Raw genomic sequence first — 15,358 nt, 5'->3', positions numbered from 1 at the left:
TGAATGTTTTTTTGGGCTCAAATGAAAGAGCGGCTCGAGAAATGACGTGCTGATGTCTCTAAACACGACAAATGTCTCTAAAAATGATGTCAAACACATCATGCGCCATCCATAATTAATATCGACTGCAAATAAAACGAATTTAATTTCTATTCTACCGATACTTTTTGACCGACTTCAAGGACCGTGCACAGATGTGGTTGTGTACAGTTGTTCCCTCACATTTTTCACAAATCTGTGGACAGCCGTGAATGTGTACAGTTGTAGAAGTACGAACGCCCCCCCCCCCCCCAATCTTCCCGCCCTTATGATACTTCACACCAAAGGGAATTTTATTCCAGAGAGCGAAACCATGAAATTAAAGAATCATTCCTCTCCCCCTTATTCCCTGCGCTCGTTATTTTTTTTTTCGGTGATATGAACGAGAGTAAACCCCCGAGGAGCCACAACAGAGGGCACATTGAATAATTACCGACTTAAACGTTGGCTCAGTCCTACGTTTGTGTACACATACTATCCCCGAGAAATGTTGAATTATTCTAACGTGAAAACGCGGGATAACACGTTATTACGCATGCTGCATGGGTGAACCGGGGTTTAATCTTTAACTCGCCGGGTCAGTGGAAGAATGTGCACGTGAGGTTATTCATATTTTAATTATTAGAGGAAAAAGAGGAGGATAATTATTTCAGTGGGTCGGACTGTTCTCCACTCGAGGGGTTGCGATGCACAGACGTCTGATATCACTCCATAAAATACCAGTAAAATCAATAAATTGAGGAATTTTCATTTTAATACAGATTTAAAAATTAAGGTTTGATATTCTGAGACATGTCACTCATTTTCAGGAATCTATCACCAGAATAGCCTGACTAAAAGTGATTTTTATCACTGAAATTTGTTGATATATTCCTAAAAATCAGTGACATGTAAAAAATAAAAATAAAATTCTCTACGCGATTTCCACCCGAATTCTCTCCAAACGTTCTCCACCCGACATTTTCCCCAGATTAAATCCACCGATACACCTCCACTTTTATTCCCCCCGTCCCATTCTCGTAAAAAGAGAAAAAAAATAAGTATGTTGTGCCTCTGAAGAGTTTCAAATCCTCCAGATGCAATGAAGCAAACCGAGAGTCTGCTGGCGGCATTCACCTCGATCGTCGGCGTGCACCGACCATATCAAGCCCGAAACCCGCCCCTAGATCCATGTGTAGCAACGGCATGCGCGCGTGATGTTGCAACGTGCCACGGGATTTGTCCCTGACCCGCTCTCTCTCAAAACTCTGTCTCTCTCCCCCTTGACGTTGGGTGTTACATGCTCGAGTGACTTGTATGGACTGGTAAGTGTGTGACCCAGTGGTATTGGCCAGAAAAAAAAGCCCAGTGAATTTATCCAACATTGAAAAATCCAAACTGCGGCCGCAGTTTATTCCCATCTCTTTGGCTGCTTTTTGTTTCCTTTCGCTCGACTTGCTAACACCCGCGCCTACCCCCGGCCGCCCCTCTGCTGATGATGAAATGGCTTGGAATTCTGCGGAGGATGAACAAAAAAGGGGGAGAGAAAGTGGAAGATCAGTCTCGAATGTGCCCCGAGGCATATTTAATTTTTTTCCACAATTTTTTCACTCGCTCCATTTTTCATTCTTCTCTTTCAATTTCTATTCTCATCCACAACGAGTCGCTGGTGTTTCCTCTTTAATGATATTGTTGAGGAGTCGGGATTAGTGGAGCGGAGGAGTCGATCTCTCCCTGCGTTAATTCGTTTTCGATAGCGAGAGGGAAGGGATTGTCGAGGGAAGCTGGGGGTTTCGTTTTCCCTCGATAATGTGTTTTCCCGGATCTTTCATGGTTTTGTTTAGATAGGGCACTATTTCGATCAACTATAGCACCCTCTGTCCTCATCTTTGACTCGTTTACCATGATTGATCGCACCGTTGAGGAGTTTGCTGGCCAACTCGAGATATGGAAGGAACAAATGCTCAAACTTTTCTGATGCTCTGATATGTGTTGGCTCTTGGCGGGGATTTTTTTTTGCTCGCAAGTTTCGCGAATTCTCTTGAGTTGTCGGACAACTTTGGATTCCGATGAGGAGAACCGTTGGTACGTGCCACAGACAACGAAATATGTTTTCTCTGACTTTCAGAGTTTGTTTTATTTTCAGATTGTTTTATTGTTGTGCACGTGCTGGCGGATTTATCGGAGTTTGAGAGTCATTTTTTTTAGATAAATGATGGAAAGTATCTGGAAAGTTTTGTGTTCAACGTTTGGGTAGTGGACAATAAAAATTCCCTAATAATATATTCTTCATTTTCTACATAAAATGATTAAATCTCTCAATTATTTTTTTTTACCTCTGAAATCATTCGTTAATATTAAAAAAAAAAAAATTTATTAGTAACATGAGAATTAATATATATGACAAAGGAAATATGTGCCTCCCGACTTTGAAAGTTTGTTCTATTTTCGAATTGTTTTATTTTTGTGCACATGCTGGCGGATTTATTGGAGTTTGAGAGTCATCATTTTCGGATGAATGTTGGAAAATATCTGCAAACTTTTGTGTTCAACGTTTGGGGAATAGGGAATAAAATTTTTCTAGTACTAAATGTTTCTTTAAAAAAAATGGTATGGAAATTCATTTTTCTTCATCACTGAAAGACTTTTTTTCTATTAAATATGTAAAAAAACTTTCTCTTCGAATGGAAAATGTTGGAAGTACTGAATGAAAATGTTGAAATACTCACATATGCTGGATCAGCCTTAGCGGATAGTGCAGATGCACGCCGGTGATGATGAAACCTACAGATGCTGCTACTTCGTCTTGAAACTGGTGTCTTCGTCGTCTCCATCCCCCTCGAGCGGGCATTTTTTAGTCACCCCCTCGCCAGTCAGTAAACCTTTCTACTCTCATCCGTCACTGCCTCGGGTTTCCACTCTAACCCGAGTGTGTCACGATACGTTGCCACTCCACGAACCTCATATTTCCTTTTTTCCTTTCCTCTAGTTCACCTCTTTTATCCCCCCCAGCGTTCCCTGAAAAACACCAGAGGACTCGAGTTTAGCGTAAGAAGAAACTCTAAGAGGAGATAAAACTTTCAAAAGAGTCCTCTTGTTTATCTTCAAGACGTAGAGCACCGAGAATTACTCGACTACTCTCGGTTGGCCTAAGAGATTTTCTCGATCCGATTACTAAAAACTAATTCAATTTCATCCGCACTTTGCTTCACGCGGTGAGCCAACTTCTTCCCGAAATTCCCTGAGAAAACTCTTCTTGAAACTTCTCGTGATACCGAAATATTCACCGTTATCACAACATTTCAACTTTTGTTTCTCTTGTCAAAGTAAGAAGACGGGGAGAGACTATCAAAGTGGGATATCGACCGCAAATACAATTAAATCTCACTAATTGCTGTAATCTGGCAGAAACATCAACTCAATTGTGTTTTTGTTTGAATCATTGTCATTTTTAAACGGGACAATTTAAATAAATAAAAATAAATTCAATTTGAATTCCCAGAATTTCATGATTTTTTGAAATAAGAAGAGGTGAATAAATATTGAATATTTGCCATCAACTTTAGTATTTCATTATTTTATTTTAATCAAATATCTTCAAAATTTTTACCAAGTAACAGTTCTGGTGAAATTTTAAGGGATTTTGTCGCTGGAAATTGGCAATTCTGTAAAAAAATCAATCAAATCAAGCTGTAAATTTCAATTCAATTATTTCGCGAAAATGAATAAAATTCGTCCTGACTATTCATGTTTTAATCGAATATTCAACTGAGTTGAGACATTCTCGTCGAAAATTCCGAATTTCATTCTATTTTCACTGAAATTTGAACTTTCACTATTTTTTTTCCTCTGAATAAAATTCCATGTCACTACCTTGAAAATATATCCCCTATTCGATTACGAAAAACTAATTCAATTTCATCCACACGTGTTGCCCCTCCAACTTCTCCCAGAAATTTGGTGGGTAAACCTTTGAAACTTCTCGTGATACCGAGATATTCCTGGCATTATCACAGCCCTCCAACTCCCATTTCTCTTGCCAAAGAAAGAAGAAGAGCAGAAACAATTAAACTTGGATATCGAGCAAGTAGCCGGCAAATTACCCCCTACCCCAGCAAAATTTAATCACCCTAATTACCCAAATTACATCTCAAAATGATGTCGATTCTTGAGAATTGTGAGTGGAACAAAGCCCATTGTTGATAAATCACTCGAGTGCTCAACCTAGTCCCACGGAAATTGCATCAAGTCACGCAACCGCAGACGTATTAGCGAGAATACGAGCAAATATTATTTTCTATTTCACAGAGAACTCCAATAAGACATCGCAGTCACCTCCCAGAGTGGTAAAAAATTTAAGAATGACTGAGCACTAATTTCCCCCCATCTAGAGCCCAAATGACGCTATCATTCATCCTGTAACGGATTGACGACCATCAATTACCGGAAATTTGTCCCATAAAGCTGCCATCAAATCAAACTCCTACTTAAAAGACAATTTGCTGTAGAAATATCCGCTGGAAAAAAACATTCATTACGAAAATTGCTCTTTATCGCTCAGCATGATCATCACTGACTGCAATAAACATGAATTACCCTTTGTTAATGGAGTGGATGGTCCAAGCCTTCTTCGGAGAATTTTCTCCAACGAATGGAGCAAAAAATTTCGTGAAAATCACGTCTGACGCAACATATGACTCTTTCCCTTCGTTCGAAGAAAGTTTATTCCACTTAAAAAAACCTGATTATTACACTTTTAAAAGATTTATTGGACTTTGAATATTTTGTACTATTGAATAACAATATTCCCATCAATTTATCTTGTAAAAAAATTCCTGTAAAATACATTCATTATGAAAATTATTCCTTATCGCGCAACCCAATCGCAGCCTGAAATAAACATGATTAACCCTTCGTTAATGAAGTGTATGGTCCGAGCCCTTCTTCAGGGAATTTTTTCCAATAAATGAAGAAAAAGTTTGATGAACATCACGCCTGACGCAACGTCCGACTCTTCCCTTCATTCAAAGGAATTTTATTCTATTTAACAAAACGCAATTGTTTCATTGTTATAAATTTTTTACTAAAATTCCAATGAAATTTTATTGATTTAAACGGAACTAAACAGATAGATTTTATTCTCCGCACGTTCATTTAAAAGATCTTCGTCTTGTTTTCAATTTTTTTTCATCAATAACGAACGCCTATTCAAATATCACTGAATATATAGTAATCATTGAGCTAAACCCCCACGCAAAATCCATTTGAGGCCGAATAGGTCCGAATAACAAACTTTCATCACAAAAATCGTCTGTCACCGCTCACGATAATCATCATTGTTCCTTCACCGTCAACAACTCTTAATAGGGTTTGGGCGCGCCCCAAGTGCCCTTAATACTCGTTCCTTCATTGAAACCAAAATGAGTCAATGAGTATTGTTCTTCGCACCTTGCGCTAGTTCGTAACTTCAGCCGCTCTTTTTCCTTTTTTTTTATGTTAAATACTTGCATTACCATTTTCATTCCGCCTCTCAACAGACGGGAAAATGTAAAACAAAGTGTGTAACGGAAATTCATAAGATAGTGTGAATAACTCAGAATGAGGGTTCCATTACCTCTAAATGGAAAAACGTGTAAGAAAATTTTAAAAAACTGCACTCAGAAATCATTCGCCAAACTGAAGATCGAAATAACAACCTTTCGTCACGAAAAATTCCCGACGCTCTACGATATAATGACCATTTCCTCTCATCGTAAACAACCCTCAATAGGGTTTATGACACACCCCAAGTCTCTCAATATTTTTTCCTTTTTTCAAGAAAAAAGAGTAAATGAATAATATCCTTTCCACCTTGAACTACTTCATAAATTCCCCGTCAACTATCTAACCATTACCTCGTTCTTTTCCGCACTGTTGAAAAAATTGCTATTTCATGGAAATTTCAAAAGTAATCTTCAGACATTGAATTCTCTTCAAGCAGAGAAATCCCACGAAATTTCAAATTCCAGGTAGAATTCACATAAGTTCAGATAACTTCAAGCGCAACTGTCACCAAAATTTCACACCTTGCCCGAATTTCTAATTAAACACGACCAATCGCTACCAAGTGAAGCAAAATTTTCAATAATGTGAAATTGAAAAAAATGGAAAATGATATTTATCACCCACCCAAATTCCCAATGTTTCCTCTCCCCGTCAAAACGGTAATTAAAATCCACCTGAGTAATCCAAAAATCCCCAAACTCGATTCCCTAGTTGCGAATAACTGAATTAAAAACTACGAACTAGCGCAACTCTCTTTCCCACTCTCCCCCCTCCCCCATCCCCCCCAGCAGAGAGAACCCATTTAATTAGAGAAACAATCTCACTCACCCAATGAGAAAAACCGTGCGCCCGGTATCCAATCCAGTGAACTCTTCACAGTCCTCCACAGCCCGAAAAAACTAAAAAAAAAATTAAACTCAAAACGACCAACAGACGAACTCAAATTTTCGAGAATGGACACGCCCAAGCGATCACGTGCTAAGCCCGTCTCCACGGAAGTTGACTGGTAGTAACTTAGTACGTAATGGAAAGTGGGAGAGAGTAAAAAGGGGACAGGCTGATGATAAGAAAGATAGGAATTGGAGGGGATGAGACGGCGCGTTCGTGGCGTTTTGCCAATGTTACTGTACACACGATGCGTGCCAGTACCGACCAGCGCCCGAGTGGTATCAGCTGATTATTTGATATCTATCCAATTGACATAAGATTCACCCCCCAGAGACGGATCGAGATAGCGATAAAACTGGCGCGAGAGGTTGTTATTTAAAAAAATAAACGAGAATGAAATCGAGGGAGAAACGGCGAAGCGAGAAGAAGAAGCGGTCGTAACTGTCTAGCGTGTATCGACTGACTGAGAGGTAGCTGAGAGTGGAAGCAGGAGGGTGACTCTCTCTCGTCAGCTGCTGCAGTTTCCCATCCCCCCATGTGTCCCTCTCACCTTTCTCTCTCTTTTTTCACCCTCATCACTCCCTTGTTTCGTGCTTCTTCATTTCTCCGCACTCATCAGCCTCCGGTGTTTCTCTTCCTACATACAACCACCCTCTACCCCTCCCCTCCCCTCCTCGCTCCCCCCGCTGCTGGCGGACGAAGAGAAGACCGCAAGCGGTTTCCACAAAACGCCCCACTTTCACTCGGCACCCGAGTTATAACCCAACCACTGGGCTTTCCACCGGACGTTCATCTTCCTCCTGACCCCCGCCCCGATGAGCCCTGCACCTTCAACCCCCTCCGCTATCGCTCACCATACAGACATATTTGCCGGACCCGTGTGTACAGCTCATATAGGGATAGAGGGTAAAGAAAAAATTACTAGAAGGGAAAAAAGAATGAGAGGATCGGCTGAGAGCGACACTGACGAAGGTAACTCCCGAGTGGTAGAGGGATGAGCAGATGAGGCTCTGTGTGGGTCAGAGTTTTTATTTGTGCTGGGGGGAGGGCATTCGATATAGAAAGGAAAAAAGAAACCCAGCAGTCCTCTCGACTCCTCTTTCATTCTTCTCCTCTTTTTAGACTCATTTTTGTGAATTTTTCCACCTCGCTTCTCTTTCACTTCTCTCCATCTGTCCCGGGGCAGTCCAACGCCTCTGTAGTTTGTGAGAAAAATAGGAGAAAGGGCTTGGTTCTTGTCGGCCCGGGATTTCCGAGGGTTGACGCTTTTTGTTAGTGAAATAAAAATGTAAGTTTATGCGCATATATCAATTTCCGACGAAATTCCGGGGGACTGCATCGGTCAACAGCGGGATTTTTCCTCTGGTAGTGGTGTAGCGTCGTGCAACGAGGCTGAAAGTACTGGTTGGAAAGGTATTCTGATGTATTTACATCGCATAATGGGAGATTTCGAATGCATCCCAACGGACGTTCCTCACATATCCTGAATATATTTCGTTCCATTTTTATCAGAGTTTTGTTCTTCCCCCGGGGGAAAAATGATGCGTTTATATCGGCGGATTACAGAGACGAAAAAATTCTGGGGATGCTGAGGACACGTTTGAACGAGTTCGAGAGGGGGAATTCTTTTATCCGCGGTTACTCTTGTGTGGAAATATTCTCGTCGTCTCGATGCACTGCTCAAGTAGAATGCGCCGAGTTAGGTCGGACACACTGGCACTGTATAAAATAGATAGTGTACACATTCCCTCCTATTCTCGCTCTTTGTTTCTCTCTTTCGGTTTATTTTTTTACGATTTTACAATTTTTCTTCTTTTTGTTTCATCTTTCCCTCGTGAATTCAGCTGTTTCCTCGGGGTAAATCCCACTCCCCTGACTTTGTGCACTTTGATCCCAAGGAGCTCCGCAAATCCCAACACGAGCTGCATTTTGTAGGGGGAGTTGCCCACAAAACCCTTCGGTGAACAGAATAAAGACCTTAATAACATTTCTCATGGTTTTTGACGTTTTACGATGCTGGGGGTGAACAAATAAAAATGAAACCCAGTAGTTCAGGGGTTTTTTGGGGGATTTAACGTGAGCGTTGCATCGACTCAATAAAATTTATGATAATTGTACTGTAGTTAATTTAATTTTTGTATAATTTTTTTGAATAACTAGAATAGGTTGCGCGCTTTCAGCGCGCCGTCGATGGGTTATTATAGATTTTACTCTTTTCAAATTTTTTAGTAGAGTAAAAAATAAAATAAAGAGAAAAATTTTCAGATTGTCGATCGCAAATATTTAAAGTCGACGTGAAGAATAGAAATAATAAATTTTAAATTGTGTCAAATTGATTATTTCGCTGAATTATTTTGATTGTCAGTGGGATCATCTGGATTTTTATCAGTGTCGATTTGTTCTATTTTTTGTTTTTTCTCTTTACGCTTTGTTTCAATTTCAGTTGATATTTTCTGAGTTTTGGGCGATGTGCTCGGTTGAATAAAAGGCGGTGCAATTGAATGGTTAATGAAAATTTCTTTACAATCGATAAGTTTTTCGAAAATTAGTAAATTATTCAATTGCCATTCAATTGCTCAAATGCTATGTGAATGTCTGAAGAGAACAGCTCATTGAATTGTGCGATGTTAAATTAATGCAGGAGTATTAATTTAATAATTTGGGAATTCCACTGAAGTTTCAGCGAAAATCTGAATTTCGTGTTCTTTTTTCTCCCAAAATCGAATGCAGTGCAGATGTCTAAAGAATGACTGCTCAACTGTTAATAAAATTCCGATTTTTGTAATGGATTCGAATAATTATCAAATTTTCAGTGAAACAAGCCTGAATATTTCGTTTGAAACGAAATAGCACGGATTATATTCCAATAGAAAAAACCTTCAACTTGATCGTACAAAGCTGCGAGACTTACTCCACTGTCGAGTTTATGTTTGTCGACAAATACGCGAGGCGATGCAATGCTAAAATGCAAATACGAGGCTGACGAGTTGAATTCAAAGAGCGTGGAAATTTGAGGACCTCATGACGGGGGAATCGAGTCGTCTAGTTGAGTTGATTTTGGGGGGCTCATGGGAACTCTGATTGTCGAGGGAGTTTGGAGTGGATCACATGGCTGTGGATCGTATGGCCGACGTGTGAAACCACCCCGTGAATTCAATTGATGAGTTGTTTTCGGGGAATTATCATGTTGAAAGTTAATTTGAGGTCTCGATAATGTCAACTCTCGTCACCCACGGGGATTCTAGTTTCAGGTGGGAATCATATTGGGGGGATTTGCTCAGGTATTTTCGGATTAATTTGATATTATGTTGGGGATAAATTCACTCGGGAGTGGGCTCATTCGCTGCAACGAGATACTCCTTTCTGCTGCGAGGAAGGAGGGGTATATTAAATAACGACGGCATAACGGAGGTTTGACCTTTTCTGTATTGTCTGGTAGACACTTGAATAAATTACATGTGCATTTTGTAGTTGAGCCTTGAGAAGTTGAGATGAATCCACTTGAGTTTCTCTGAATAAATTACTTTAGCTCCTTGAATTTTTGCAAAAATAATCGATCGGAGGCTCTAAACTATTCAACAGTGAAAATGCCATTGAAATCCATTCAGTCGATTTTGCGTGAATTGCGGAGAAAGAATCGGCGATTCATAATTTTTTACAAAATAATTTACACCTGCTCGGCGTTGGGTCCGTCAAGCTGCGATGTATACTTTAAATTATTTTGCTAAACCCCCTCCCGAGACATCGACAAAATAATCTGCAACATTTTTCGTGCTGATCTCCGTCACTTCCACCGCCGGATTTTCTTTTCCTCTAAAGCCCAGAGGTTTATGTTCTCCGGTGTAAGATCACTTTCAGACTTGAAGCTATAACTAATCTCAAGCGAAAACGCCCAGCAGTTCGTGACCCCAAGTGTTCTCACACCGAGTTGAAGTGGTCTTTGTGCTCCAAGACCTAAACTGGACGTTCTTTTCACCCGACACTCATGCCCATCGCTCTCTGTCAGCCTTTCAACTTGTATACTTGCTCCATATATTCTCCCATCAATAACGCAATTGACGAACAATTGGAGCGACACTCTTGAATGAACCTCCTCGTCAACTCTCATTGTAGGTCAAGAAAACAAAGAGCGAGTGGGAGAGGCGGGGTACCTGAAAATGATAAAGGATGATAACGAGACTGCTATCGCTTACTGCATCGAGGGCTTCCCATTAAAAATGGAACACGAGGGAAACGCCCAGGTGGAGCGGACTGTATATCAAACCTTGAGTATCATTTCAGCAATATTCCCCCGACGAATGTCTGGGGCTCTTCCTTCTGACTGGATAATGTCTTTCGACCCTTTTCCCAAAGATTCTCTATGTTTTTTTTTTCAGAGAAAACCCCACCGGGTGTGATCACTCTTGTATATTCCCACGACGGAATATCATCTACATTATTAAGTACTTCAATGGGTCTGTGAAGTAGAACGAGAATAGGACTGAATAAAAATGCGAGAATTTTCAAGATTTCAAAATTGTTCTGATTATTTCCCCCATCCGAATTTTGACAAATAGAGATGAATTAGTGAGTGATTTGTGGACAAACTTTTTGAATTTTTAGAGACCTATCGACGCGAATAAATGCCGCATAGTTGATGCACAATACCAAAAAGTCGATGATTCCTATGTTAAAAATATGTTTTTGGTGAAAATAAACGTTTCGCGATGGAAGCACCGTCAATATTTCAAAATGGACCATTTCAAAATTTTCTTCCGTTGCTAACAACATCCTAGAGAACTATCGAACCAAGTAAGTGCCGAATAGTTACTGCTCAATACCAGGAAGATCATGCACAGACTGCAATAAAATTCCGTCGATAAAAATGAAATGAAAATAAATAAATCCCCAACCAATAAAAATGTTCTTCTATCACGTACGATACTAAAGGGCCGATGGAAAACCCAAGAATAGTTCTCATCAGCGTCAATCCGAGTTAACGGCGCATTGGAAAATACTCAAGGGCACTTGGCTGCACACACCCGTCAATCCTTGAGCCCCCACTGTTGCGATGTAAAAGTGATGGATTCAAATTTACGAGAATTCCAGGGTAATTCCCCTGCAAAGATTCCTCTATCATCAGACCCTAGCACTCTGGAAATCCGGCTTAATCATGAAAGACGAGACATAATTCTCCATCGAGTTCTCCATCAAATTTCCAACACCACGAGGCTTGAGTGATGGCTGGGGATTGATGCAGTGGCCGCAAAGTTGATGGTACTAGTCTCGGGGAAGCCCCGCGCTCAGATTAAATTTCCATTCGCTAGTTTTCCCACCGAAAACTCCGAATTGCTGAGGCCATACCAGAGAGGCCCCCAAACTATCGATCTATCGGTGGTAATAAATGGTTTTGAATCATTTGTACAGCGGTGACGTACGAATACGCGGCTCAATTCAGTATTCAGGGTAGTCTCTGTACTCAGCAATCGAGGGAGCTGGGATAACTTTGGCGATGTCACGACAATCAACTTGACGCCGCACCCATCCATTTACCCGGAATCCATAAATATATTTGCATAATTTTTGCGCGCCTCGGTGGACGGGAAAATTTCAACCGCCAAAGTTTTTCACCACCTGCCCATCTTACTTGGCAACTGGGAGGATATCGCGTGGGTTCATTTTTCAATTTTTCGTCTTAATTGAACTCACTCGATCACTGATGAATGTTTATTTCATGAAGTTGAAGAGTTTTGGGCTTCTGTCAGTGTAATTCACTTAATAAGTTTCTGATTCATGGCCACGTTATTGGAATTTCGGGGAAAATTGAGTCAGCAGCATATTTTGTCCTGAACTCGATAACTGGAGATAATTCAGTTTTACTTGGCTAAATGGGTAGTTTTATTTTCTCTTCAGTTATTTTGATTTTGAATCCGAGAAAATCTGATATTCATAGAAATTTAATTCCATGGCATCGTTATTTTTATAGGAGTCACGTTTTACCCGACACCCTCGGATAATTCGTGAGGAAAACCGAGCGTTTTATTCAAACGACATTTACCCACATAAGTTCTGAAACGTAATTTCTGGATTTTTATCCACTAAAAATCTAGAATCTCTATTATATTTTGCGCCCGCGCAGGGTAATCTCATGTTTATTTCAATCTCTCGTGTCTGCGTGCAGCGACACGCATCTTGACCCCAACAATGCCCCAAAAAGCCTTTTCATTCGTCAAAGAAGGTCAAGGACTCGTCGTGCCGAGCCCTCCAATTCCACGTTAACGCATTATTATGAACGTCCAGAACCACATACACTCAGTCACGATTTATGCTCAACGGCATTGGAGGTGTCAAGTGCTGTACCATGCATTTACGCTTCTCGGAATATCCCATTTTGCATGCCAACCCGTAGTTTAATTATTCATGTTTGCTGTGGAATCGAGTGTCACAGTTAACTACGTATCACGATGAAAGTAATTAACTCCCTGTTCCCCTTCACTTTGTCACTGAGAACGTCTTCCGAGCAAATGAGCGTCTCCATCTGCACGACCTCACCAATGATCCCAACTTCCGATCGCGCCGAGGGACAAAAAATGAATTGACGAAAGAAGTAATGAGGGACAATGACAGACGCCCGGTTCAATTAGTTCCAATTAAACCCAACGAATTTCATCCAGTTTCTTTTTTCCCTCCTTTAATCTTGACATTTTTTGCTCGCTCACACTTGGCCGCATCCGGGAAATACTATGAATGGCGAAGGCTAGGTTCTGCCAGTGGGATGGCAAGACAGTTTGCTGATTACGTCGTTTTTAATGTGAACTTCTAGTAGGATTACGCGGGGATGAGGGAGGAATAGAGTCTTTTCATGGAAATATTAGTCTCAACGACGGACGGAAGCCAATAATGAAGCCTCACAATCTTTATTCATGGAACATAATGATATCTACTGAAAAGTCGTTATCCAATAACCCTTTATTAAAAATTAAACAATTTACTGGGTATTGTAGGCACTTGGAAATTGAAAAATTTGTTTTTCAGAGCCTGATTAGATTATGATTATTATAACTTCTTAAATTAAATTAAATTTAATCGGAAATTCCTGCTTATCTACCTGTGCTGATGTTTCTTGATAAATAGGCATTCAGGTCCGAATGGACAGGTTCTGCATATGGGAGAGAATTAATGCCAAGGGAGTCGAAAAATTTTACTTTTCCGGAGAATTGAATTTTTGAATTTTCGTGGAATGAAAAATTCTAATAAATAAACATATTTACCGCGCATTTTAACACTCGGGAGTGTCACCGATTTTCAGTTATACATCCCCAATTTTTAGGAATTTGCAATTGTGAAAAACTAGTGCCTCGCAAAATAAAAATGTCATTAAAAAAGACAGAGTCCATGCCGCTAGTTATTTTCGTAATTTCCCCTCCATTTCTCATTATTTTTCATTCCCCATCGATTCACCACTCCTCCACTACAAGTTTCTCCACCTACTCAACCCTCACTCCAAATAATTTCCAATATTTCATGTGTCGCAAATAACTGGATGAAAAAAAAAATCATTAATCGGATATTCAGCTTGCGCAACGGCGTACCAATTAAATTTCGCTGAGTAAAGGCGTCACATTTTTCCTTTCTCGCTTTCTCCCTCGCAAGTGTCGAGCGGAATTGGATATTAATATATGGAAACTCGTGTACCCGTTTTGATTGGGGATTCGTTAAAAACAAGAATTCCAGTGCAGGCCATCAGTGGGTGAATATGTATGCCCGGAGTTTCGAGTAATTCCGAATTTATAGCGCTCGCTGTGACACGTGGAATGGAGAAGTAGTGCTGGTAAAATCCACGGCTCAACAACCGATCATTGAGTCATCGGTGATCCAATATAGAAAATCCCCTCTTAATATTTCTCCTCTTATTCCCCTTTGTTCTCGCTATTTAATTCGTTATCGTTGCTTCTGTGTCACGCTCCAATGAACAGGGATATCCATCATCCTTTGAGCATGTTACCGATAATCATCGCATGCAGCGCGATTTATGGTCATGAAAGACTTTTAGGAATAGTAAATATTTCCACTCAGCAGAGGTGAAATTATTTTATTACGCAGTTATGACGCAATAAAGTAGCCGTGAGAGGTATATTCATAAATTTATGCCTTTTATCATTAGTCATTAAACCCCTGGGAATGACGGGAGTAATGTTGAGTGGATGGGTCTGCGTCCAATGAGCAGAATAATACGATAAATAATGCAATTTCACCCTGACTGCAATCGTCGTTAATCGTGAATGCACGAGACCGCTGACCAAATGCAACCAATTTATCGTTTGTCGTTCATGTTTTTGAATAGTCACATAGACTCGCTCGTCTTGTCTTCCATCTGACGAGGAAAAACGTTCTCTCGTCTCGCTTTCCCGTTTTTATTGTCTCGTAATGTCGTCTGGTCTTAATTTCTCGAGACATTTGAAATTCCTGCTTACTGATGAATAAAATATACATCTGTAGAAAGACAGAGTTTATTGAAGAAAATTCAGAAAAGAATAAACAAGCTAAAATAAATAAATGAAAATGAATAAATAAGCTGGAGGGTCTTTTTCTTTTTTTTTAATTTCCGTCATTTTTTTTTATTTTTTTTTTATTTCTGTCAATTCTATTGGTAGTAAGCTTCCAAATGGATCCATAGCAATTCCCTGTCCCTGTGACATGCACACAGCCGCAACCCCAACAGAATAAAATTATTTCTTTCCCTAAAATCCATCAGCAATCTCCGTCTCCCCATGTTTACACACATCGCCCAAAAATTCAATAACCGCAATTGCCCTCTCACATCTCATAATTACATTAAAATCTTCATACCTCAAAGAGCTAACAGTGCTCTTCCACGGCTCGTATTGAAGCACTGACATTGCCCCCCCCCCCCCCCCCCCCCCCCCCC

The 15,358-nt window shown here is 40.3% G+C and overlaps 1 protein-coding gene across 1 annotated transcript in view; it reads right to left on the bottom strand.

The window, feature by feature from the left end:
- LOC107036015 overlaps window positions 1-6,895 on the bottom strand; it is a 34,871-nt gene extending 27,976 nt beyond the window's left edge. Inside the window, exons 1-2 of the mRNA XM_015253760.1 lie at window positions 6,391-6,895; window positions 2,748-3,036 (exon numbers count right to left, since the gene is read on the bottom strand). Of these exons, the coding sequence (XP_015109246.1) occupies window positions 2,748-2,852 (105 nt within the window). The 5' untranslated portion in view covers window positions 2,853-3,036; window positions 6,391-6,895. The remainder of the gene's footprint in view (window positions 1-2,747; window positions 3,037-6,390) is intronic.
- Window positions 6,896-15,358: the final 8,463 nt, after the last annotated feature.

The sequence above is a fragment of the Diachasma alloeum genome, unplaced genomic scaffold (assembly GCF_001412515.2).
Source record: "Diachasma alloeum isolate Michigan unplaced genomic scaffold, Dall2.0 Dall_scaffold_00176, whole genome shotgun sequence".
In the NCBI taxonomy this organism is placed as follows: Eukaryota; Metazoa; Arthropoda; class Insecta; order Hymenoptera; family Braconidae; genus Diachasma; species Diachasma alloeum.
Note: the sequence above shows the minus strand (reverse complement) of the source record. Positions and strands in the feature narration are given on the sequence as shown.